The sequence below is a fragment of the Urocampus carinirostris genome, chromosome 1 (assembly GCF_059441175.1).
Source record: "Urocampus carinirostris isolate Australia breed hairy pipefish chromosome 1, RoL_Ucar_1.0, whole genome shotgun sequence".
NCBI classification, from domain to species: domain Eukaryota; kingdom Metazoa; phylum Chordata; class Actinopteri; order Syngnathiformes; family Syngnathidae; genus Urocampus; species Urocampus carinirostris.
Genome location: NC_142349.1, coordinates 54,615,324 through 54,640,479, shown reverse-complemented (window position 1 = coordinate 54,640,479; position 25,156 = coordinate 54,615,324). Strand labels below are relative to the sequence as shown.

Below are 25,156 nucleotides of genomic sequence, written 5' to 3'. Positions count from 1 at the left end.
GAGATGGCTGGGATGGGCTCCAACCGCCCCGCGACCCTACTGAGGATAGGAGGCGTAGAAAATAAATGGATGAATGATATAATAACGTCAGGACTTCACAAGTCCTTTTCAGAATTTCAGCCACGGCCCTAACTGAACTTTTGACTTTATTCTTACCTCTTGGCATGTAAGTGAAACATATCAAGACGTTTGGGAGGCGAACGTAATTGTTATGACTGTGTGCAGGCCAGTGAGGAATGGAAGCCACCGTGCCTTCCCCCTGGGCATTGTGGTGCTGTGAAATGGGATAATAAAGGGCATTTCATCCTGTATCTAACCAGGGGAGGGGTGCGTCCAGGCAGCACTCAAATACTTTTTGATTTCTAATTCCTTAAACAGAGCGCACAGAGCGTTTGGTTTTATAAAGCATCACATGACTTTTAAGCAGCCACCATGTTTGATTACAGATGCCACTCCAGATTTATCCCAGATATGTTTTAATCTTTTTATCACCTTGCTAGTTAGCGCTTTAGCCAGCTTTCTGATTAGCCAATTAAATACTTGCACAATTTTTTTTTTGTGGTTCACTCAAAAACGACAACTTCAAGCTGTTGTTTTGAAGATAATGATTCCACTTTGACAATTATAAAATAATGGCTTTTATGCTAACTAGCTGATAACTAGTCAACAGTCTACCGGAGTTACTGGATTGCGGTTTCAGTTCGCAGCAATATGTAACCAGGGATAGTGTTTTGCATCCGTATGAATGCAGTTCACTTTTTGGTGGACAGATTGGGAAAAAATAGATTCCAAGCCCAACTAAAATGCACTCTGCTGCTCACTGCTTGCAACAATTTGCGATCAGCGATAATGGATCGTGGAATATTTTTCACTGAGGCTGCAAAGAAGTAGCAAGGAATTACATTGTAGATTTGTGCATATGATTTTTTTTATCCAATAATATACATACAGTAAAGCAGGCATATGATTTTGTTGTGGAAACTTCTTCCAGTTTTGCTTGTAATCTAATAGTATAAATGAAAGGTCACGTGATCCTCGGAATACTCTATAGTTCTTTTTGTTTGAATCAGTATTGACGTTTAGCGGTTATCCTCAGTGGGATGCCAGACATCCAGTGGATGAATCTGGACCCGGTCAAGCTCATGGAGGAACTGAGTCAGTTCACGTCGCTGGAAGGATTCAAGGAGATGTTGGACAAAGCCCAGGTGGGATTTCACTTGACTCCACTCACCATAGCGGTTTGCTAATGGTTTCTTTTTCGGTGGGTTTTCACAGGTGGGCCACGCCTACATGAACCGACCTTGTCTGGACCCGACAGATCCTGACTGTCCTCTTACAGCTCCCAACAAAGAACAATTAGAAGTAAGGAGCAAAACATCAGTCGTCTAACCTTCTCGTCTAACCCGCCTTGTTTTATTTAAAAAAAAAAACTTTTTTTTTTGTCTTTTGCAGTCTCCTGACATCGCCGGACGCCTCCAAGGCGGTTGCCACGGTTTCAGCCGGAAGTTCATGCACTGGCAGGAGGAGCTGATCCTGGGAGGCCGAGTGAAAAACTCACAAGACGTTCTCATGAGGTGAGCTTGGACTGCTGGAGTAAACAAAAATACAGAAAGGCATTGTGAGAGGGTTAGACATATGATTGGTGTTCCAGTGTAGAAATGAATACTGATTGAGAGTTGGGCACTTTTGTTCATAAAGTAGAACAGTTACAAATTAATATTTTAGGAATTGATTAACTTTTCAATACATTGGTTCTCTAAAACAGAACATTATTTCAAAACAACTTTTTAGAGTCAAAAGTTAAAGATTTAACTAAAGGTTAAAGCTTTAAAGCTCTTTACTTTTTAGTTTGAGTAATTATTGCAATTAAAGGTGAACTCATTAAAGGAGCACTTTTAACTCACTCAATAGGTTGAGTCAAGAAGCTCACTCAATAGGTATAGTAGCTTCAAAGCTTTTACTGAGTTAAAGCAGCAAACCCATGGGTTAAAGCAGCTTACCCAAGTTTAATAACTATTAACTCATTGTATAAGCAGTTTTGATGCAGTTAAAGAAAGTACCACTAACCTAAGAGTTTGGATAGCTTTACAGGCTTGACTCAAGAGTAAGAGGTGTTATAAAGCTTTAAAAAACAAATATTTACTGTTGGGTTGCTGGATTTTGGAGGGTTTGTTGAAAAAGAGTATCCAATTAATTGGTTCAGAAAATAACTAATCATTCATTTAGATTATTGGTGATCAATTTGTTTTTTTTTACAGAGGATAATAAAAATTGGCAATCATATTAATGGTTGAGTTGTTGATTTGAAAAAGGGTATCAATTAATCAATTCAGAAACTATGGCAATTCATTTTGATAGCTATTTTATTGTCTATTAAAACATTCAGTATTCTATTACAATAGTAAAGTATTATATTGAGCTAAATCAGCCAATATTTACTGCTGAGTAGCTTACTTTCTGAAGATTTGGTGAAAACTGAATCAAATCACGAAATTTAAATAATTTTTGGCATTTAATTTGGATAGTTGATTAAATATGGATGGATCGATTTAGTTTTCCATCATACAAGACAATAAAAAAGGCAAATATTTACAGTTCTGTTTAGTAAAAAAGGGTATTGAATTAATTAATTAATTACAAAAATGGCTGGTGAATTTTGCCGTTTTTGTGGATCCGTCAGGAAACACAACTCAAAAATGAAAGCGGATTACCCACCCATAAGACAAATAGTAATACACTCTCCCCGTTCGATATACGAAAATTTATTTTTAACTCTGTGACTCTGCCAAGGAAACGTGGACTGGGATGGCGGCCCAGACACAGCAGATAACACCTGCTTTTTGAGAAGCTCTTAAGGGACAGAAGACGAGTTAACTCACTTTCTTTTGTGCAGCGCCGAAGCTCTACAAAGCATGTTCCTCCTGATGAGTCCCAAGCAGCTCTACGAGCACTTCAAGGACGACTACGAGATCCACGACATCAACTGGAATGAGGAAAAGGCCACCGCTATCTTGGAATCCTGGCAACGCAAGTTTGTGGAGGTAGAGACCATTGACAAAAAATGTTTTAAAAAGTCTCTTTACTATTCTTAAGTTTTATTTTCATTTCCTTGGGGAAATTTAACAAAATATATACATTGCAATTGAAGAAGAAAACTCGACTTGAAATGAGCAATTTGTGCTACAACTTATTTTGCTATACAGGTATATTTACAATAAAATACACAAAAAAAAATTGAAATGAGTATGATAGTTTTTTTTGTTTGTTTTTTATTACTGGTACAAAGATAAAATAAAGTAAAATAATAGTTACAAATCGTTTTCCCCCTGCTTTTTCAGGTGGTCCACCAGAGCATCCCTTCTAACTCCAGCCAGTCTATCCACGCCTTCTCCACCACAACCCTCAACGACATCATGAAGTCCTTCTCCGACGTCAGCGTCCTGCGAGTGGCCGGGGGATACCTGCTCATGGTGAGCCCTGCAAAACAGTTTCCCCCTTAGATTTTTATTACAAAATCATTTTTTAAAAAATGTGTCTTTTTTGTTCCAAGCTTGCATATGCCTGCGTGACCATGCTTCGGTGGGATTGCGCCAAGTCGCAGGGTGCTGTGGGACTGGCCGGCGTTCTGCTGGTGGCTTTGTCGGTGGCTGCCGGTTTGGGCCTTTGCTCCCTGCTGGGACTTTCCTTCAATGCCGCAACCACTCAGGTAACATTCCAGATAAGAAAGAAAAGAAAGATAAAAGGGCCAGTTTTCATTGCCTTCCATTTCGTTTTTTTACTTTTTTCCCGAAGTAGAACCTTTATTATGTAATTATGGGATTGTTCCTTCCATAAAGCTAAATAAATAAACCAATAAAATCATACTAATAATAATACTGTTTAGTTTTTTTCTGTTTTTAAGCCCAAAATTTGGGTTGTAAATCTTCCATTAAGGCAAAAAAAGAAATACAAATTAAATAGTGCCGAATAAAATGAAATGAATTAATCCTAATTAATTAATAGAAATTATAAACATTGATCACACAACACTGTTTTGATTTTTTTTGAAGGCAAAAATAAAAATGTCCTAAATAAAATGTAAAAAAATAATAATTGTAGTTATAAAGAATAAAGATACTGTCAGCACAACATTTTTTTTTATTTTTGCCTCTATTTTGTAAGCCCAAAATTGGGTCACAAACCTTTGATTAAGGCATAAAACTAAAAAGTCCCATAATAAAATGAATATAAATTATATTAAATTTAGAAAATACAACCACAGCACAGATATTTTTCGGTTTTAAATTTGAACATGAAAAAGGAAAAAAAAAACGTTTTTTTAAAAAAAATCAAATCCTCTCTATTGATCGATAAATTAAGTCATGCTGTATAAAACAAATGGTTTCTTCTCTTCAAGGAAACCCCCAAAAATAGCTCATATTATTCAAAAGCCCAAAATGAGGTTGTTAACGTTCCACAAAATAATAAAGAACGTCCCGATTATAATATACATTAAAAAAAGAAAACTCAAGACACTGATAGCACACCACTGCTTGAATTTTCCCCATATTTTTCACACAGAAAATTTGCTAAAAATCATACAATTTTGAACCAACCAATCTAAATCCCACCAAATTCAAAATTCTATTTTTCCGAATAACAGCCAATTTAAATGTGCGTTGCCATGGGTTACCCGCCATAGCCCCCTGTGGCTTAGATGTGTTACAGCAGGCTCTGCTTTCCAAAGAAACTGAGCCCGACTTTGAAGTGAAGCGCCGAAACAAGCTGAAGCACATAAAATCCGATTTTTACATCTTGAAAATATGAAATATGAATTTACCATGTGTCTCTCTTCCAGGTGCTTCCCTTTTTGGCACTCGGCATCGGTGTGGACGACATGTTTCTTCTGGCTCACTCCTTCACTGAGGGCGGGAGTAATATTCCCTTTAAGGTGCCCTTCCGTTCCCATTTTCCCTCACGTCTTTCCATCTTTTTGGCTTCTTAGACTCGTTTTTCCCCTCAGGAACGTACCGGCGACTGTTTGCGGCGCACGGGCACCAGCGTGGCTCTGACTTCCATCAACAATATGATGGCCTTCTTCATGGCCGCTCTTGTGCCAATCCCGGCTCTAAGAGCCTTCTCCTTACAGGTGAAGTATTCCCTAATTTATATACTCGCCCAAAATGTGTGATCCATTGCTGCGTCCCACCTAGTTACAAGTTGTGCTCCTACGTGGCTTGCATGAAGCTTTGACTAACACTATATAAGGATTGATTCAACTGTGGCATTTTTGCTGTGGAGACAGAAATCAACCAATACGCATGAGGTTCTCTTAGCCAGTAAGACAGAGTTTGCGTCTATTGTCTTTGTACTGCACGTCCCATGGTACTATGTGTCATAAGAATATTCTGGACAGGGGAAACTGAGCCTCTTTTTGTTGTCCACATAGGATTTTTTTCATTTCATTTATAACCTAGCCAATCAGCAAAAAACGTTTGAAATTATGCCAAGATTCTGTCCAAAGACGTCTTTACAAGCAATGTGATTACAAATGCATGTTCCGTTACTGTGTCCCGCTGGTTTTTAAGTTCTGCTATTATGTGGCCTACCGGTAGCAAAGACTTACAATATATACGGACAGATACAAATGTTACATTTTTGCCATGGGGGCTGTGCACAACCAATCGAAATACTCAAATGCGTATCCATGCATGAGTAGTTGGTAAATGACCCGACTAACCCAAAATCGTGATTGGAATTATTTACAGTCGGACAAAGACCGTAATAGGATGTTTGTGTCCGTTTGCATGGCTTTACATGATCTAAATAGTTTTAATTGGTTAATTTCTATGGGACATTTCTGTTTAAATTGTTGCCTTCATGGTGAAAATACCATAGTTGTATCCATCCCGTCCACATATAGTGTAAGTAAATGCTTCCTGCAAGCTACATTCCAGCATAACTTGTAAACAGACGGAACGCAGCAGCAGAGCACACTTTTAAAGCGAAGGCAAACAAGCTCGGTACTTTGTTGATTTTGGTGAGTGACATGAATATATCATCCTTTAATTAACCTCGAAGTTAAATGTGGAAACGACGTCTATATGACGTTGCTCGTGCTTGCCCCCATCCCCCCTGCGTGCCTAAGAAAGAGAATTCAGTTCTTTGATTGGTTTGAATGTAAAGTTTAAAGTGACACCATACTTCCGCAAAGTACCTATTAACTAATTCGTAAGTAAAAAATCTACAAACGTCACACAGAGAAATAGCTTGGGAATACCGTATTTAATTTCTGTTTTTTTGTTATTTTCTCCATTCAACGAAACAAACAATTGCGCTGTCGGAGTCCTGAGGCAGCTTTGAAAACGAAAGGGATAACTTAACAGAAGTGACATTTATTCAGGCTTTGTTCTCATATTTACGGCCTCTTCACCAACAGAGCCAACTTTTTTTCTTTTTTTCCCTCTCCAATGTGGAAGAGTCCGAGCAAAGCTGTGAGCGGTCAGAGGAGCGCCGCGGTCCGTATATCACCGGGCCGGCGGAGCGCTCCACTCTGATCTGTGACTTAGCCGTGGGTGGTCCGCCACTCACAAATACACACTTTTTGGCGCTAGTGACAGGGTTCGTACGGGTGCTTGAAATCCTTAGAAATGCTTGAATTTTATGTTGTGTTTTCATTGATTGAAAAGTGCTTGAATTGTGGGTGAAGTGCTTTTAAATGCCTGAAATTGTTGCCATGTTTCGCAACAATTCTGCCTAAAAATGACCCCGACAATGCTCTCTGGTGGCTTCGCTTTGCCATTGCATTTCTTCTTCCCTTGTGATTAACGGCTATACATTAGTTTTTTTGGCATTGTCCTATGAAGTCATCCCCCCACAGGTAGTGCCCAAGAGGACAAGTGAATGCTACACATAAACAGGGCACTGATAAATGTGTATTACTGCAAGGATTATGTATAAATTATGGACTTTTATTATAGGCTATGCAAAAAATTAAGGGAGCGTTTCCCAGTGGCACACCAGCTCCGACCTACTCCAGCTTTTCAGATGCGTGTCCTGTCGCTCGATCCATTTAATCTTATCTCATGGAATTTTAACAAGCGGTATCTTTCGGGCACAGGGTTATAAGGCACTCTTTTAAATATCCTGGCCAATTTGGGGTTTTCAGATGCACCTTACAGTGCATAAAATATGCTAATTAAAAAAAAAACTCAAACTCTTAACTTATTTGACATTCTTCATCTTCCTTCCAGGCGGCAATCGTGGTGGTATTCAACTTTGCCATGGTTTTGCTCATCTTCCCCGCCATCCTCAGCCTTGACCTACACCGGCGCGAGGACAAGCGTTTGGACGTTTTGTGTTGCCTGTACAGTCCCTGCGCCGACCGAGTGGTCAACTTGTCCCCTCACGAACTGTCGGACGGCGGCGAGCAGAGCCAAGCCCCGCCACCCCAGCCACGGCGTTATGCTACTGGCTCTACCATCACTACCAGCACGCACATCACCACCACCGTGCAAGCATTCACGCAATGCGATGCCGCCGGACAGCACATCGTCACCATACTGCCGCCCACGTCGCAGATCTCCACCAGCCCTGCATCCGTCATCGTGTGTCCTACTTCAAATTCACAAGGTGGGGAGATTGGAAATCGGATGTTGATTAGAACTAATAACCGGTGGCTCTAAATCTTTGAATCTGGTTTTCGCAAATGAGTCACTTTTATAGATGATTTCCATTTTTGGTTTGATTTAAAAAAAATGCCTAAATAGGTGTTTAATGTTTTGTAATTCAATACATTTTTGACTTGTTTTGTTTTTTTAGTCTGCTTTGGCTCTTTTGGGTAGTTGAGTTCTGAACTAGACCTTGATTTCCATGGTTAATCTATTCCATAACAACCCATATTAAGTGAATTTCCATGAAGTAGCAATAATACACTGTATAAACAGCCAACGTTAGCTTGTAGCATAGCTAAGGTATTATTTTCTGTTGTTTGGATGTTTACTTTTCTCACAGGTTGCAAAAAGATTTTATTTCTCAAATATAGCCAAACAACAAAATAATTCACTTTTTAACTGAACTTCATTGGGCAGAATTGTCAACTCTTAATTCTCAAGACTAAAGGCTTTCGTTCATTTTTTTCTATCAAATGGCCAGTAAGAAACAGTTAGGCGACAAACGTTAGCTTGTAACATAACTAACATAGCTATTTTTTCGGTTTTTGTATTTCTATCACAGGAACAGCTTGCAATTTGATTTTCCTAAAAAAGTTGCAATTTATCAAGATTTGAATTCATTCGAACCTTATTGGCCTGATAAAATTAGCTCTTATCTAGCTAGCATTGAGGTTGATTTTTTTTTTTTTTTTTTTTTTAACAGTTTTTTGTTTTTGTTTTTGTCTGTCGGGGAAATAGCTTTATTTAATGCAATATCACGAATTTAGCTGAACCTTATTGGTTTGCTAATAATAGCTCTTATCTAGCTAACCTTGACTTTTACCTTTATACTAAGACTAATGGGTTGTTGCCACAGTTAAATGGTCATTATGCTGTAATTTTATTTTTTTATTTTTTTTATTTACATGTATAATCCACTCTGGACTCATAGTTCAGAAACAAATGATACACGCTTACCTGCTAAAAAAAAAGCCTCATGCCTATTGGTTGATTTCTTTGGGACACAATCATTTTATTTTTTGCCACCACAGCAAAAAAGGCCACACTTTTCCCCTCCATCTATGGTTTTAAGTGAATGCTTTTACTAAGTCACATACGAGCACACCTTGTAAACCAATGGGATGCAAACGACAGACCAAGCACAGTCCTTATGTCAAACTGAAACACGGCGAGGGAATATCATAAATGCTAACACGTTTTTCTTTCCTATTTAGCCATCACGCCGACCCCCGGCACTCCCGTTCAGGATCCTTATGGCTCCCAACTCTTTACCCCCACCTCCAGCTCCACCAGGGACCTCCTGGCTCAAGTGGAGGACTCCAAGCTGGGCGAGAAGTGCATCCAACTCCCGTTCCTCCATTGGAACTTGGCCCACTTTGCCAGGGAGAAATACGCACCCTTCCTCCTCAAACCTCAGAGCAAAGCGGCGGTGGTGGTCCTCTTTCTGGGTCTTCTGGCACTCAGCCTGTATGGGACCACCATGGTGCACGACGGCCTCTACCTGACGGATATCGTGCCGCGTGACACTAAGGAGTATGACTTCATCGATGCCCAGTTCAGATACTTTTCCTTCTACAATATGTACCTGGTCACCACGGACGGGTTCGATTACGCTCGATCCCAAAGACTTTTGATCCAGTTGCACAACGCCTTCAACTCTGTTCAGTCCGTGGTCCGAGGCAGCGATGGGAAACTACCACGTATGTGGCTGCACTACTTCCAGGACTGGCTCAGAGGTACTGAGTTTTATATACATTCATATTCTGGGGGATATAATAGTAATAATTTCTAAGGGTTTTTAAACCACTCCGCTGAACGAATAGTATTGTATGTACAGTATTGCAAATACTTTTTGTTTTGCAATGATGACACACTTGTCCTCAGTGTTCCTTTAAGATATGTTTGATTAACTATTGTGTACATTCACATAATGTGTTATTTCTAAAATGAGTTTTTATCTTGCATTTTTTTAAATTTGCATTTTTGAATTATTTATTTATTTTATTTATCAAGATATCTATCAAACATCATGCAAAAAAATTCCTTTTCATTTTGAGTTTTTAACACATATTGTCAAATGTTATGCTTGAAAAGGAGCATAATATATTACTTAGCTTTAATAAACTTTAATTATGTGGGGTTTTATTGGTCTAACTATGGGCAATAATGGAAAAGTGATATACTTTTTATTAGCAAACAATTCCACCCTTTTTAAATGAGAGTAACAAATATTTATACTTTTATTTTTAATATAAAATATATACACAAATATTTTTAGATATTTTAAAAACCTTTTTAATACCTATTAACAATTTGCCTAAAAAGGAGCATTATACATCACTTTAATCAGCTGTAATTGCTTACATAAACTATTCAGATAAGCCTCGGAATTCATGTGCTTTTTTTCTGCCTTTTTAAAAAGCATAAAGTATATACTTAGTTTTTTTTAAAAATATTTTTACATTTTCAATGCATAGATTACAATAAGTTCATAATATTTATAACATTGCTGCAATTCTTTACGTCCCAAAAACAAGATGATGAAACACAAATAATATCTACGTATAAATGTTTGCATATTTATAAGATAATACATATTTCGTATACATTGCCAAGGTATCAGTTCGAGACGCTATACCGGCTGGTACCATAGATCATATCAATTAATAATTATTTCGCCAAATTGACCCGCCACTCAAACTTTAGCCCACCCCTGGTCTTTCGAATGTGGGAGGTGGTGAAAAGGGTGAGTGAAAGTTCACCCCTCGTGTTTATCCCCATCCACCTGGTCTCTGGGGTGGAGCAGCACAGACAGATGGGACTTGGGGTGGGAGGTTATCTTTTTCATGTGCACGTGTCCCCGGGCTAGGACATGTCAGACCTCCAGTCAGGAGGAAGTAATATCTAAAAGGCCAATCAAAGCCAGCTGCCCCAAACCAGACAGAAATGTAATATTTTTTTTCTCACGGTCTTCTTTTTTCAGGTCTTCAGGTAGCTTTCGACGCAGACTGGAAAGCGGGTCACATCACCTCGGACAGTTACAGGAACGGCACTGAGGATGGCGCCCTGGCATATAAACTGCTCATCCAGACTGGGTCCAAGAAAGATCCTTTCAATTACGGCCAAGTAAGGAGAACAAGCTTGGAGAAGTCTCAACAAGGCCCGTTTTAACCGAACATTGTTGTTTTTAGCTGACGACCCGCCGCTTGGTGGACGCGGAGGGCCTGATTCCCCCCGAGGTGTTCTACATTTACCTGACAGTTTGGGTCAGTAACGACCCACTGGGCTACGCCGCCTCCCAGGCCAATTTTTATCCGCATCCCCGGGAGTGGATCCACGACAAGTACGACACCACAGGGGAGAATCTGCGCAGTAAGTGTCTGAAAGTGTGAAGTTAGGCCCTCACCTGATCTAATTAAGCCTTTAATAGATCCATTCACACACCCTACTTGCCTATAACCAGATAATCTAGTATTTTATATGTAATATACATTTTAAAAACTTTAAATACAGTATAATGATAAATTTTCGGCCAAGTGTTTCAGTTTTAGTTTTAAGTCCCAAATGTTCTTCTTGTTGTATTCTTAATTTATATAGGTGTTGGAAAAACGTATTTTAACATAGCATCCTTTTCTGCAGTTCCAGCCGCAGAGCCCCTGGAGTTTGCCCAGTTCCCCTACTACCTGAACGGGCTCCGGCAAGCAGGCGACTTTGTGGAAGCCATCGAGAGCGTCCGGGCCGTCTGCGACGAATTTAGCCGTAAAGGAGTTTTCAACTACCCCAACGGGTACCCCTTCCTCTTCTGGGAGCAGTATGTCGGCCTTCGCCATTGGTTCCTGCTGGCCATCAGTGCTGTGCTGGCGTGCACCTTCCTGGTCTGCGCCTTGCTTCTTCTTAACCCTTGGACCGCCGGCATCATTGTGAGTTTTTTCCTGCAGTACAGCTAAATAACCTTGTTTTGATGGTGGGCAGGGGTGGCACACCCCCACCCACACGGGGGACCATTGTCATTGTAATCTAGACTGGGCCAGCCTTAGAAAAGCAAATCCAAAGGAGCGAGAGAGACCCTCAAAGCCTCTACCTCCAACTCCATCATGGCTTTTGTCGGGGGAGGGGGACAGGACGGATCTGCCCAGTCGCGACCTTGGCCCGCTCCACCCATCCATCAGAGGGGATGTTTGAGCCGGGCAGTCTTGAGTTGTTAGAAAACGTTTCACACACAAGCTGGTGGTGCCTCCCAACCCCAATGGAAAAAAAAATGCACGACAACTGTTGCAGCTTTTGCCGGAATGTGTTTTAATTGGACAGAAATCAGGGGGAGGCCCCCGCCGGGATCAAAAGCGCTCGGGAACTGCCTTCTGGGATACCGTTACATCAGTGTAGGGGGGTTACTTCGTAGTACAGTAAAACACTGTTTCGTGGGGTGAAGTGTTGTAGACTGCCCTTGCGACAATACGGCAACACCTAAAATGGCGAAACCTACAAAAATTCACTATATTTTTCTCACTTCCTGTTTAGTGCAAGAAACGTATTTGTTTCTTTTGAGGGGGATTTATAGTACAGTAAAACACTGTTTAGAAAGGGGGCCGGGTAAGGTTGTACACCCCTGCACAATATAGTACAGCAAAAGATGTCAAATCGAGAAACCAGCTGAGCTCTTAAAGCCACATGGAAGAAACAAATTAAATGTAATTCTCACTTCCTCTTTAGAATCATTAACTTTCTCTTTTGGAGAGGTTCGTAGTACCATGAAACACTGTTTAGAATGGGGGCAGGTTAGCATTGTAGACCTCAAAAATTCAGCAAAACCAATAAAACGGGAAAAAACCTACAAAGCCCCTGAAGGCAAATCAGCGGAAAAAAAAAAGGAAAATATATTTCAAATTTCTCGTTTCTTTGGGGGGAGGGGTAGTTGCAGAACAGTTATACAGTGTTTAGCAGGGGGGTAATGTTGTACACCCCATCCACAATTTGGCTAAACCTGTAAAATGTGGAAACCTGCAGAGTACTTAAAGACTAAAATTAAAAAAGATTTCTCACTTCCTTTTTAGTATGAGAAAAATTCTCAAAAGGTTCTTGTCCTAATGATAAATTATAATTATGAGCGCCATTTTTAGGTTGAAAGTAATTCTTGGATGAAATTATTAAAAACAAAACAATTGTGATAATTAATACCTTTATGTGCCAATATTTTGTTTTATTCTTATTCTTAAAACATGAGTGCAGCTATTGTCTGACTTTCTGTCAATCATAAGCACCCATACAGAAAAAAAAGCAAAAAAGCGTGGTGGGTCGGAGAAGCACTCGTCCTGGGGCGGGTAATTTGACGCCGGGCGGCCGAGACCCCGAGGTCAAAGATTGCGTGGGGTGAAAAGGCAAAAGAATTCAACCCAAGTCCTCGCGTCACCTTTCATTTTCACGCTGTCTCACTTCCATTCTTTCAAAAATGAACGTTTTTTTAATTATTTCTTAAAGGTGTTCGTCCTGGCCATGATGACGGTGGAGCTTTTCGGCGTCATGGGCTTGATCGGCATCAAACTTAGCGCTATCCCTGTCGTCATCCTCATCGCCTCGGTGGGCATCGGAGTGGAGTTCACGGTTCATATAGCGCTGGTGAGGAAAATCACACCATTCTCTGCCGTTGGCGGGTATAAACGTCAATGATCCGAGTGGTTTTTCCTACGTTTTTAATTGAGGAAATTCCATTCCGCTAACTCTAAACCTCCTCACTTCACATATAAGATACCCATATACATCACCCCCTCTAATTCAAATAAATGCAAGAATTCAAGAATTAATGCCAAGCCTCTGCGCCACAAGCACTCGTTTTGTCCGATGGGCAAGATTTCCAGCTCATTTCTCCTTTGCACCTTTTCTGCGGCAGGGTTTCCTGACAGCGGTTGGCAGCAGGAACAAGCGCTCGGCCACGGCGCTGGAGCACATGTTTGCCCCGGTGCTCGACGGCGCCATTTCCACCCTGCTGGGCGTTCTCATGCTGGCGGGCTCCGAGTTTGACTTTATTATGAGGTGAGATTTTTTTTTCTTTCTTTTTTAATTAGCTTTGGTGTAAAATTACTTGAGCTGGTACAGTGGGGTTATTGGGTGGATGCTGAGGGAAGAGAATATGGCCTGGATGGATTTTATAACTTCGACTTGCAAATATTGTCATGCCCTCAGAAGATTTACTTGCTTCATTATCTCAAGTTTCATTTCCACGGTCATCATGCTTTTGCTTCTCCCTTTAGTATCATGTACGCCCCAGGAACAATATCATAAAAAGTATAGTATAGTATTGCACTAACTTGCAAAGTGTTTACAAAGCACACTAGGTTCTGAACTTGACAAAGGGAGAGAAAGGAGTTGTGGGAGGGAGCTCAGCCAATAATATATTGTCACTTTTATGTTGCCGCGATGCAAACCAAAAACAGAGAAGCTTTGAATTTTAGTTTTAGGAACGCAAAATAATTGGTTATTGGTGTCGTTTAGTGGGGAGAATTCTGTAAATAGGGCCAGAAAAAACTTCTTTTTCCAGACCAGTGAGTGAAAAGATTTTAAGGCGGAGTCACCGTGTTTTAACTGGTATAATTCGGAAATGATTTTCAGTAAAATACTCTACTAGTTGAGATCATGCGCCTGAAAAACTTCTTGATTTACATTCTAAAAACACTGGTTTTAGGTCACAAATGGACGGATCCACTACTTGAAGAAAATAATCCAGAAAATTGGGTTGAATTTTTCATGGATCTGTCCAGAGAATTTTTATTCTTTATCATTTTTTTAATCTGTGGAACCGATCGGTCTATGCTTAACACAAATTGATTCCTGACCCTTTAACTAGCTTGCACTTTCTATCTTTTTTACTTTGCACACGACAACTAAACCTTTGGTGTCATATTCAGTAAAATGACACAATTTTTTAAAATAACCCAATAAATTGGGTCCATGGCTTGATCAATCGGTCCTCTCTCGACCCAAATTGGGTTATTTCTCACAAATTGACGATTTTTTTGTACAAAATGACCAATAACAGGTAATGGATTTGTCCATTTTTCTATGTTTTTTTTCTTCCGTATGTGTTCTTTTATTATCTTATCATTAGTCCATCTCTGACCCAAATGAGGTTATTTTTCACCTCAAATCATTTTTTCACGTTATGTTTTTTTTAAAGTCATGTTTATTTTTATAACCCATAATCACAAGATGTCTCAAAGGGCTACATGAGGGCAAGGAAAAACTAAAAACCTCAGCATGAGGAAAATGAAACCATGAGAAGGGGCTGCAAATGACCTAATCCTCTTTCCAGGTCGGCCAGGCTGTAATAGTTGTTGAAAGGGTATTATCAGACAATACAATCATCGTCAACATGAAATATAGATAATAACAGAATCTCCGGTTGACAGCTTCCTGAGGTCAACATTACTCATAAGCTATTGATCATAGTCATGTTTTAAGCCTTGATTTAAAATCTTCCACTGAGGTTGCACATCGAATCTCAGAGGATCAAATAACGCTCTCAGACCTGCGATTTTCTTCTTGGTTCTTGGGATCACTAGTAGACCAGTGTTTTTCCAGTCTCTGAGCAGGAACACTGGAGAGCCAGTTATCTGGATCCCCTGGATTGACACGAAGTGGTGGCGTACCCCCCTTTTTATGCACACATACGAAATACCCGCACCTGGTTCTGTCCCTCCTTCCGACCTCAAAACACACAACAAATGGAGAAAACATCAAGGGCGTGTAGCAGCTGCTCGTAAACATGGAAGCATTTCCCTACCCACTGGGTGGTGTCTCTCCTTCTCACTCACGCACTCGGGAATCCGGAAAACATTCTCATCCACCCTTTCGGTTGCTATCCTCAGTGCTAAATTCGAACCGGTCAGTCCTTGACTGCGTCTATGGCGGGCGGCCACCAACGTTTCGTGTGCACGCTTTTTCTAGCAACGTTTCACGGAGAGAGAAAAAAAGAAGGCAAATAGCTCGATGTTTTTCAGCTGAATGCGGTCTCGGGCCCAGAACCCGAAACCGCAACCTTGAGCTCACAGACTGCCAGCGGAGGCCCTCCAAGACATTAAAAAAAAGCGCAGTTTGTCTGCAGGAGTGAAGGAGAGTGCTCTGAGGGTGGCTTCCTTTTGTGTGGAAACAAGACGTTTTTCAAACTTTTGTACTTCAAAAGATTTTTTAGTGATTCAAGTTGAAACCACTTTAAAAAAAAGGCATTGTTGATGTTTGTGTTAGCACAGCAAAGCTAGCAACCTTTCACAATCTTCAAATTCAGGAACGATACAGACAATGAATAATACAACATAACATCATTTTCAGAGTGATACCGATTCCTATCTTTTGAATAGTCATAAAACCCAGTTCCAGATACAGATACCACAATCATATAAAATATCATCCCTCATTAAAAAACATGAAAAAAATTACCTCATAAGCCCAAAATTATATTTTTCAGGCTTGTATCAATACAGATATCAATACTAGGTCCTTTCTTACAACATTTTTGAACACAGCAAAGCCATCAATGTTTTATAATCTTCAAATTTGGGGAATCTACCAAAAAGGAGTGACACTGGATAACATTTATTTCATAGAGGTACTGAAACTCATTAGCACTAGCATGGATATTATGATTAAACAACAAAAACCAAGCCAGAAGAAACAAATAATCATATTAGCTTCATGCGAATATCACGAGAAAAAATATAGAGAAGATAAGGTAACTAGAATTAGCAGGAATGTTAAGGAAAAAAACGACAAAGAAAAAAAAACCTAAAACAAATCATTGTAAAAAAACACCATAGACAAGCTAAAAAAAAGTAGCAATAGCGTGGATAGTATGATAAATGACTACAAAAAAAAACAAAAAAACCCAAAACAAACAATCATACTAGCTTAATTAGAAAGACTACAGACCAGGTATAGATAATTAGCATTCGTTCAGATGTCATGTTAAAACAACAACAAAAAATTCAAAGCCAAAACAAACAAATAATCGTATTAGCTTCCTGTCAACATTTTGAGGAACAACATGGATGAGCTAAAAAATAGTTACCATTAGCGTGGTTATTATGATAAAACTAGAAAAAAACACAAAGCAAAAGAAAAAACAATCAAATCAGATTAACGCTAACGTAAAAAGAAACATTATAGATGAGCTAAAGATAATTAGCATTAACATAGATCATATAATACAATTTTAATTTTAAAAAAGCCAACCAAAACAAAACTATTGTACTAGCTTAATGCTAATGTAAGGAGAAACACCACATACGAGCTAAGGATAAATAGCATTTGCATGAATGTTATATTAAAACTCTAAAAGAAAGCCAATACTAGCAAACATTAGTGTTTTAGCTTTGAATTAATGTGATGAAAACACCATAGATGAGCTAAATTTAAGTAGCATTATCACAGATATCATGCTAATCCTAAACCTTCAAACAACTACTACTTTTTAAACAAAACTAACAGTTGCTCATCTCCTTAAAACATTTTTTGGTTTCTTTGTTGGGGGTCCCGAGCTTCAGCCGGACAAGCTACGCTTAAAGCTAGCAATCTGAGTAAACAAGCCGCGGTAAACATGTGCTAGCCTTGTACCACACAAAATAAACAGCACGCCTAATTCGGCTCATTCAGCGCATAGCGAATCGTCCACATACGTGCTCACATGTAAACAGCGGCTCACGACTCCCAATACCCCCACGCCAAGTGGAAAAGATTCAAGTTTGTATAAACAAAAGAATTCCGGAGAGCGGGGCGCCGTTGGAGGTCTCGATCGGGCTGACGTCGGTCTTGTGCTCTCTCTGTTTGGTCTTGTGCAGTTTTGGGAAAGGGGGGCTTTATTCGTACGAATGTGTCTCAGAAAAAGAAGTCTTCAGTTTGCTTTCATCTAGAAGTGATAAAGGAGAATTTGAGCTAACAATGCAAGGATTTTTTGTGGTGGAAAATTCCAGAAGGGTGCTTCTGGTTTTGACTGAAAGAAAAATTAGAGTTGAAAAATTGCGTCCAAGCAAAAGATGTTCTGATTACATGTCATCTAAGGTGAGGCGAGCCTTGCAAAGCTGGCCTTCACTCGGGGGCAAAAATTTGTGCTTATGGAAAGAAAGAAAATTGAGGACGCTGTCAAAACCCAAGCTCTGCTAAGCTTTTTTTCTTTTTTCCAAAAGTTCATGTTTCCCTCTGCTGCCACGTTTTTGCTAGCCGCTAGCTGAACTTTGGCTGACGTTATAGGGCTAACCTTATTACAGGTCACCCGTTTTAGTTCCTCAAAACATACTCATGCACATTCAGCTTATTTGTCCTCATAGTCCATTGACTGGTGCAGCAAAACAGGATACAATCCAGATTTTGAAGTTTATTGCTGAATCTTAGGTTCATTTAAGATGATGTAAATGTGCGTGTTAGCGCGTTAGCGTGTACATGGGAAAATTTGCACAAATTGCATGGAAATTGCATGTTTAATGCTGTCTCTCTCTGATTTCTGTTAAGTGGACTCCTCTCTAATTTTCTAGGGTCTCTTTCTTGTGGCGCCCCCTCCCTTTGTTTAGTTCTGTTGGGATGCACGCAACACTAGAAAAAAAAATGCTGAGCGCAGAGGGAAGCATTCTTGTGGCGACGGCCACCAGGGCATCAAAAGCTGTTTTGGTGGAACGAGTGGGAATTAGATTTGCCACCCTTTGCAAACTTTCCCCTTTAACATGTTTTCCCATGTGAAAAAATGTCTGAATCTTTAACGAAAAATCAATTATACAGGTAAAAGAAAAATTAAAAATTTAATTTTGAGTTACGTTTGGTCTAATGTGACATGAGCTGGTACAGGGGTGTTGACGAGTGGATGACACTGTAACTCGTTGGTCCGCTTTAATAAAGTACAATTGTAGATTGGTTTCTGTAGAAGGAAAAACAGGTCACAATCTTATTTTCCAATGAATATAGATACATAAATTATAAGTTGCCTTCCTTATAAGGCATATAAAAAGCTCTTTATCTTTGGGGGGTCCAATATGGCTGTTTCAACATTTAGGGTGGACAAACCCTGGTGTATATCCTTCTTAAATCTCTCTCACTTTTGCAGGTATTTCTTTGCGGTGTTGGCCATCCTGACCCTCCTGGGAATGCTCAACGGTTTGGTCCTCCTCCCGGTGCTCCTTTCTATGTTGGGCCCCCCTTCGGAGCCCCCCCTACCTGAAGACGGGGGCCCCCGCTCGGCCCCTTCGCCGGAGCCGCCTCTGCCCCCGCCTATGGCTCATCGCGGCTACTTCGCCGACCAGCACGACCCCCGCCGAAATTTCTCCGAATCGTCCGACTCTGAATATTACTCGGAGGCGACCAGCACGTCCGGGATCGGCGAGGAGGATTATAAATACTGCGATCGGAGCGCTTACGGCGTGACTCCGCCCACTTCGCATATTCTATTGGAAGCCAGCAAGAATCCTAGTTTCCCAAAACTCACGGTACGTATTTAGTTTACAGGATGTACTTCATTTACGAACGAGTTCCGACACAAAATGTCTGCGTAGTCTGATTTTACCATCAAAGTTTTAAGACAGAATGGCACAGCATAGAATAAGATGCTAGAATTAAGAATAGGATAAGGGTTTTTTTTTCAGCATAAAAGCAATTCTTGTTTGAAATTAAACCACGTATCTTGTCAGCATGAAAGATGCAAACTTTTAACTTGAAAAAAGATGATAAAGATCCCTCCATCCATCCATTATCTGCACCGCTTATCCTCAGTAGGGTCGCGGGGGTGCTAGAGCCTATCCCAGGCAGTGGGCAGGGGACACCCTCAACCGGTTGCCAGCCAGTTGCAGGGGGCACAGAGACAGACAACACACTTGCTCATTCACACCTAGGGACAATACGAACTGGCCAATTAACCTGACATGAAACGGGAGTACCCGGAGGAAACCCACACAAGCACGGGGAGAATATGCAAACTCCACACAGGAAGGTTCGATCTCATGACCTCAGAACTGTGCCGCACACGTGCTAACCACTGCGCTGCGGTGCTGCCCATGATGAAGATATTACCTTCAAATTGAGAAGATGCTCGTTTTTAGCTTAGCTTGGAAAAAATATGCTAGTTTCCACCTTCCAGTTTAGAAAAAAATAACACTTCTTCTTATCGGTTGTTTCAGCATAGAACTAGATGCTCATTCCAAATTAAGGAGTTAACACTTGTTTTCAGCATAGATGCTCATTATTGACTTAGAAAGAATGAGGCTTGTTTTCCGCACAAAATATTTCCGGTTTCTTACGCAGAAGAAGAAACAGAAGGTTATACTTTTGTGTGGAAGATGACACTGTACTAAAGAAGATGTTGCTTGTGTTTGGGCAAAGTAGAAGATGCTAATTTCGAATTAAGACAGAGATAAAATTTGTTTTTAGCATAGAAAATGATTGTTTTCATTTTATATGAAGATGATATTTGTTTTCAGCATGGTAGAAGATGCTGGATTTGAATTGAGATGATAATTTATGTTTTCAGCATAGAAGAAGATGCTAACTTTCATTTTGTAAGAAAAATATGCTTATTTTCAGCATAGTAGAAGATGATATAGAATTTGTAGAAGAGGGTTGCTTAGTTTTAAGAAAATGCCGGTTTCCTGTGTACAAAATACGATTCCGTTTTTTTCTTCTGTTAGGTTGTGAGGCCGTCGAGGGAGACCGGAGGACGCATAGAACCGTCTAACGACTCTTCCCACAAAGCTCGGTCGCCTTTGAACTCTCAGGTGACGTGCTGGGACGGACCCAAACGGGACCCGCACAAACCGGGACAACACAACTTTCAGGAATCCGGACGGACTCACCAGAGCGGCCCCAGGACTCAAAACAGCAGGGGCCCTCAGCCAAACAGGACTAAAGGGCCCGGCAGTTACGGAGCCCCCGTCACCATGGTGACGGCCACCGCCTCGGTGACGGTGGCCGTGCACCCCACTTTACCCGGGGCGGCCTACCAGGGTTACATGCACGAAGGCTTCGACACGGACACCGAGTCGGACTGTTTCCACAACGAAAAGACGTTCTCCTCGTATAAAAGAGACTCTCTAGAGCTCCAGCACGTGGAATGTCCGCAGGGAAACTTGACAACACAGAACAGGCAAGGTGAGGATCTTCACTTTATCTCCTTTTTTTGAGCTATGGCAGCCGTTTTAGATGTAGACCCAAAAAAATCCCTCCAGTTGGTGTGTTCCGCCTGAACTTGCCTGGTGAACAATTTGCTCTATTTGGTGACATCAAATTGGTAATTATTCATCAAAAGTGTACAGTTAGCAAGTGTCTGTGTAAAAATATACCAAATTTAATAATAAATAAACGATTTTCCAGACTATAATGCACGGCCAAAAAACAAAAATTTGCCAGGAATTAGCAAGTGCACCTTATAGACTGAAAATACAGTTTATGAACAAAATTAGATTTCCTAATAGTTATGTTGTAAGACATTTTTTTATATTCCGTTTTTAATGCAACGCTGTACACACAAACATAGTAAAATTATTTTAATAAAAAATAAAAACAAAGACTTTCCTATTTATACAATTATTTAAAATATCTACAAATAAAATTATCTGTATATTATATATATATATATATATATATATATATATATATATATATATATATATATATATATAATGTATAATATAAGAAAGGAATGAGTAAATTATTATTTACTTATTATTTACATTGTGAAACTATTTATGTATTTGTTTTCATTCAAACAATTTACATACAATAAAAGGAACATAATCATCCCAGAAAAAAATGTTTATTTATATCTAATTAATTTAAAAATAAAATTAGAACATTTTCTATTTTTTACTGGTATTTAGTTATCTCCAATTAATTATATCTAGTCGATTTTAGAAAGGAACATATGATTGCCTAGAGAGAGATGGGCGCCACCGGGCTGTACTTGCCCAAGACACACCACCGGTTCCCCTAGTGGTTAAGGGATCCAACCAACCAATCAAAATTAGATTGTGGTTTGTCCATTACTTTTTTGTTTGATTAGCCTATAGGAATAAAATAACAATTACAAAATAAATGATAAAATAATAATTTATTTTTAAATCAGCAAAAACAAAAAATTGACCATGTGTTTTTACCCACTTATGTATTTTTTAATATATATATATATATATATATATATATATATATATATTACAGTGAAGAAAATAAGTATTTGAACACCCTGGTATTTTGCTATTTCTCCCACTTATAAATCATGGAAGGGTCTGACATTTTCATCGTAGGTGCGTGTGCACTCTAAAAGAGATAAACTAAAAAGAAAAATGGAGAAAACACAATGCATGATTTTTTTTAAAAATGTATTTGTGTGATATACCTTAAAATAAGTATTTGAACACCTGCATATCATCTAGAATTCTGACCCTGAAAGTCCCCCTATTAGAAGTCCACCTGCACTCCATGTATCATCTTGAATCAGATTTGAGATCATTAACTGTATAAAGACACCTGTGCACCCCATAGAATCAATACTTATTTGCAGATATATCACTCAAATAAATTGTTAAGAAATCATGCATTGTGATTTCTGGATTTTTCTTTTTAGTTTATCTCTCACAGTGGACATGCACCTTTGATGAAAATTTCAAACCCCTCCGTGATTTCTAAGTGGGAGAAATAGCAAAATAGAAGCGTGTTCAAATACTTATTTTCTTCACTGTATATATATATATATATATAAATATATAGAGAGTTTGCTTTGGCTCCCAAAAAGCGTTTGATCAAAACATTTTTTTAAAAATCCGATTGATCTAACCCGATCTTTTTTTGTTTTGTTTTTCTAGGCGTGTCATCGTCAAGGACCCCAACGTCCAAAGAGGTCTAGACTCATCTAACGGCACGCGTACATAAACTGCCACATAGGATTTATTTGAAGGACAGTGTGTAAATCTATGAGTATATATTTTAATACTAAACAACAAAAGAGGGAAGCTATTTAAAAAGAGTACTGTATAACTTTGGGGTATACTCGAGTACAATTTCTTTGTTTGTGTACGGGCAGAGTTTGTTTTATTTCTTGTGAATAGAATAATCGAAAGAAAAAAAAAGAATTTGTAATATGTAAAAAAATGGTCCACACAGATTAAGATATGAACCTACGTGGTCAGTGTTTTTATTTCCAATTGTATTACGATGTTCGGGTTTTTTTGCTGCTACATTTGAAGTGATTTGCCTTAATACATGCAGTAGCTCCTCTTCCTCCCCTTGGACGCCGATTATATTATCGTTACTGTGAAATCAAACCGATTTCGGAAGAATGTGCCTTTGTCGCTTACGAAAACGCAGCATCAGCAGCTCAGTATTACGTCCTTTGCAGTTTTTTTTGGTCTACTTGAAGGTTTTTCTTATGTAACAACGGGAACTATAAGGGAGTTGTTTTTATTTGTTGTAACTTCGATGGAGTTGCGTATAAGCTATTTTCACATTGATTTTTTTTTAAACTCACTTTATTTCCTCTGCAGTTTTTTTGAGACGGATATTGTCTTTTACTGCCAGTATCATTTACAGGGAAGTTTTTTTCAAGTGGCAGCTATGGCGTACAGTATTCCCTCGATTTTTGCGGTTAGTACGCTCCATAACATATGTATTAAGTAAATTTCCACAAAGTGATACCCTTGTACGAGGGATCAGTATTCGAACACTGAATTGTTCGAATAATGAAACATTTTTCCCTATACAAAGTAATGGCATTTTCTTTGATACGTTCCTACCCATTCTAAAATACCCAAAATATTGATAAAACGTGTACCTAAACAACCATAAAGCCCCAAGATATTAATAAAATGTGTACCTAAACAAGTACTAATACCAAAAATTGATAAAAACGTGTATTTAAAGAGGCATAAACGCCCAAAATATGAATATGACCCTAAATGATGATATGAATTTAATTGTCTTAATAATAAACATGAATCATAATAAAGATGCAATTACTGTATATTTGACCAGCATTTTGAAAAGATGCTACAGTTGTCTCCATCCATACATAGCGTTAGTCCAGCTTTCTTGTGAGCACAACTTGTAAACACACGGGACGCAGAAATGGAAATGCCATATATGTATTCATCCGTTGAACCTATTTATAGTATAAAATCTGAACCGCGAAAACAAGGAGGGAATACCGTATTTCATTTGTATCTATAAATAAACTATTTAGTAGCTACTGTGCAGTGGGGGATCCATTTTGACCCGAGAGGGGAGGAGGTGGAGAGCTGAACAAAATGTTCATGTCATGCCATATAAATTATTTATATTGAAATTTTTATTTTTGTAGTTTGTACAGATGTGTTAGTATTTAGACCGAAGTTCTATTTTGAAAGAGTAATTTATATATATATGTGTATGTATATATATACATATATATATTATATATAATATATATTATATATATTATACAATTTATATAATATATATTATATATATAATATATATATAGATATATCTATTTGTTGCGGAGTTTGGAGTTTTTTTGCATCAAGGAAAGGGAGGAGGGGGCTTATTATTATTATTATGGGGTTTTTTTTTGTTTGTTTTGAGTGCCCCCCCCTTCCTTTATCAATGTCCATGTCTGAAACACTGTGACTTGTGAAAACTATGCTCAAGAAAGCCCGCTATGTTGTCACCTGCTATAGAAAATAACTAACAAAAATAAATTCCATGAAAAAATAATCTGTTGTGTCTGCTATTTTTTGTTGGAGTATTTTAGGTATAAACATGTATTATAACATTGAACTAATCTGTAATAAATGGCAGTTTTTTGTTGCGGTATTTAAAGTATAAATGTATAATATTAATGGTATTGCCATTTTCCATTATCAAGGCTTTTTGAAAAAGCGTCAGGGAGCCACTGCGGGGCGCCAAGATCCACATGCAGCTCCAGAGCCGCTCGTTGCTGACCCCCAAGATAACCAGAATTGCCAATTTTTTGGTTGAAATACTTAATATATAAATATGTAGTATAAATGGTAAAACAATCTGCTATTATTTGCAGTTTTTGTTGAAGTATTTAAAGTATTTCATGCAGAAGTACAACATGGTCCAGAAACTAGTTCAGAACATTGAACACATGTATACCAGTTTGGTACTGATGAATGGTACCATTGGAGCGTGGTTTTAAACCACTGTTTAGTGTGAGACAAGGCTTCATTCTCTCTCCAACATTTTTCAACATCTTCCTGAAGAGGATCATGTCCGAAGCTCTGGAGCAACATGAAGTTCAGTCAGTATTGGGGGACACAACATCACTAATCTCAGTTTTGATGATGGTAATGCCGGATAGGCAGGAGGCGAACAGGAACTCCTGGACAAAGCTGGAAAATCAGCACAGATAAAAAAAAAATGATAATGGCCAACAATCCCCAAGGTATCACCACAAACATCACCATTAACCACAGAGAGCTAGAACCTGTCACCTAAATATCTTGGAGCTGTCATATCAGAAGAGGGGTCAACACCAGAAATCATGGCCA

General features: G+C 39.0%; 1 protein-coding gene across 1 annotated transcript in view; it reads left to right on the top strand.

The window, feature by feature from the left end:
* ptch2 (patched 2) overlaps positions 1-24,356 on the top strand; it is a 51,730-nt gene extending 27,374 nt beyond the window's left edge. The window contains exons 6-23 of the mRNA XM_088345651.1: positions 1,097-1,205; positions 1,276-1,362; positions 1,453-1,574; positions 2,894-3,041; positions 3,339-3,470; positions 3,551-3,706; positions 4,838-4,930; positions 5,003-5,128; positions 7,233-7,611; positions 8,867-9,388; positions 10,636-10,778; positions 10,844-11,024; positions 11,292-11,572; positions 13,128-13,265; positions 13,537-13,679; positions 18,730-19,108; positions 20,303-20,762; positions 22,472-24,356. Of these exons, the coding sequence (XP_088201777.1) occupies positions 1,097-1,205; positions 1,276-1,362; positions 1,453-1,574; positions 2,894-3,041; positions 3,339-3,470; positions 3,551-3,706; positions 4,838-4,930; positions 5,003-5,128; positions 7,233-7,611; positions 8,867-9,388; positions 10,636-10,778; positions 10,844-11,024; positions 11,292-11,572; positions 13,128-13,265; positions 13,537-13,679; positions 18,730-19,108; positions 20,303-20,762; positions 22,472-22,512 (3,640 nt within the window). The 3' untranslated portion in view covers positions 22,513-24,356. The remainder of the gene's footprint in view (positions 1-1,096; positions 1,206-1,275; positions 1,363-1,452; positions 1,575-2,893; positions 3,042-3,338; positions 3,471-3,550; positions 3,707-4,837; positions 4,931-5,002; positions 5,129-7,232; positions 7,612-8,866; positions 9,389-10,635; positions 10,779-10,843; positions 11,025-11,291; positions 11,573-13,127; positions 13,266-13,536; positions 13,680-18,729; positions 19,109-20,302; positions 20,763-22,471) is intronic.
* Positions 24,357-25,156: the final 800 nt, after the last annotated feature.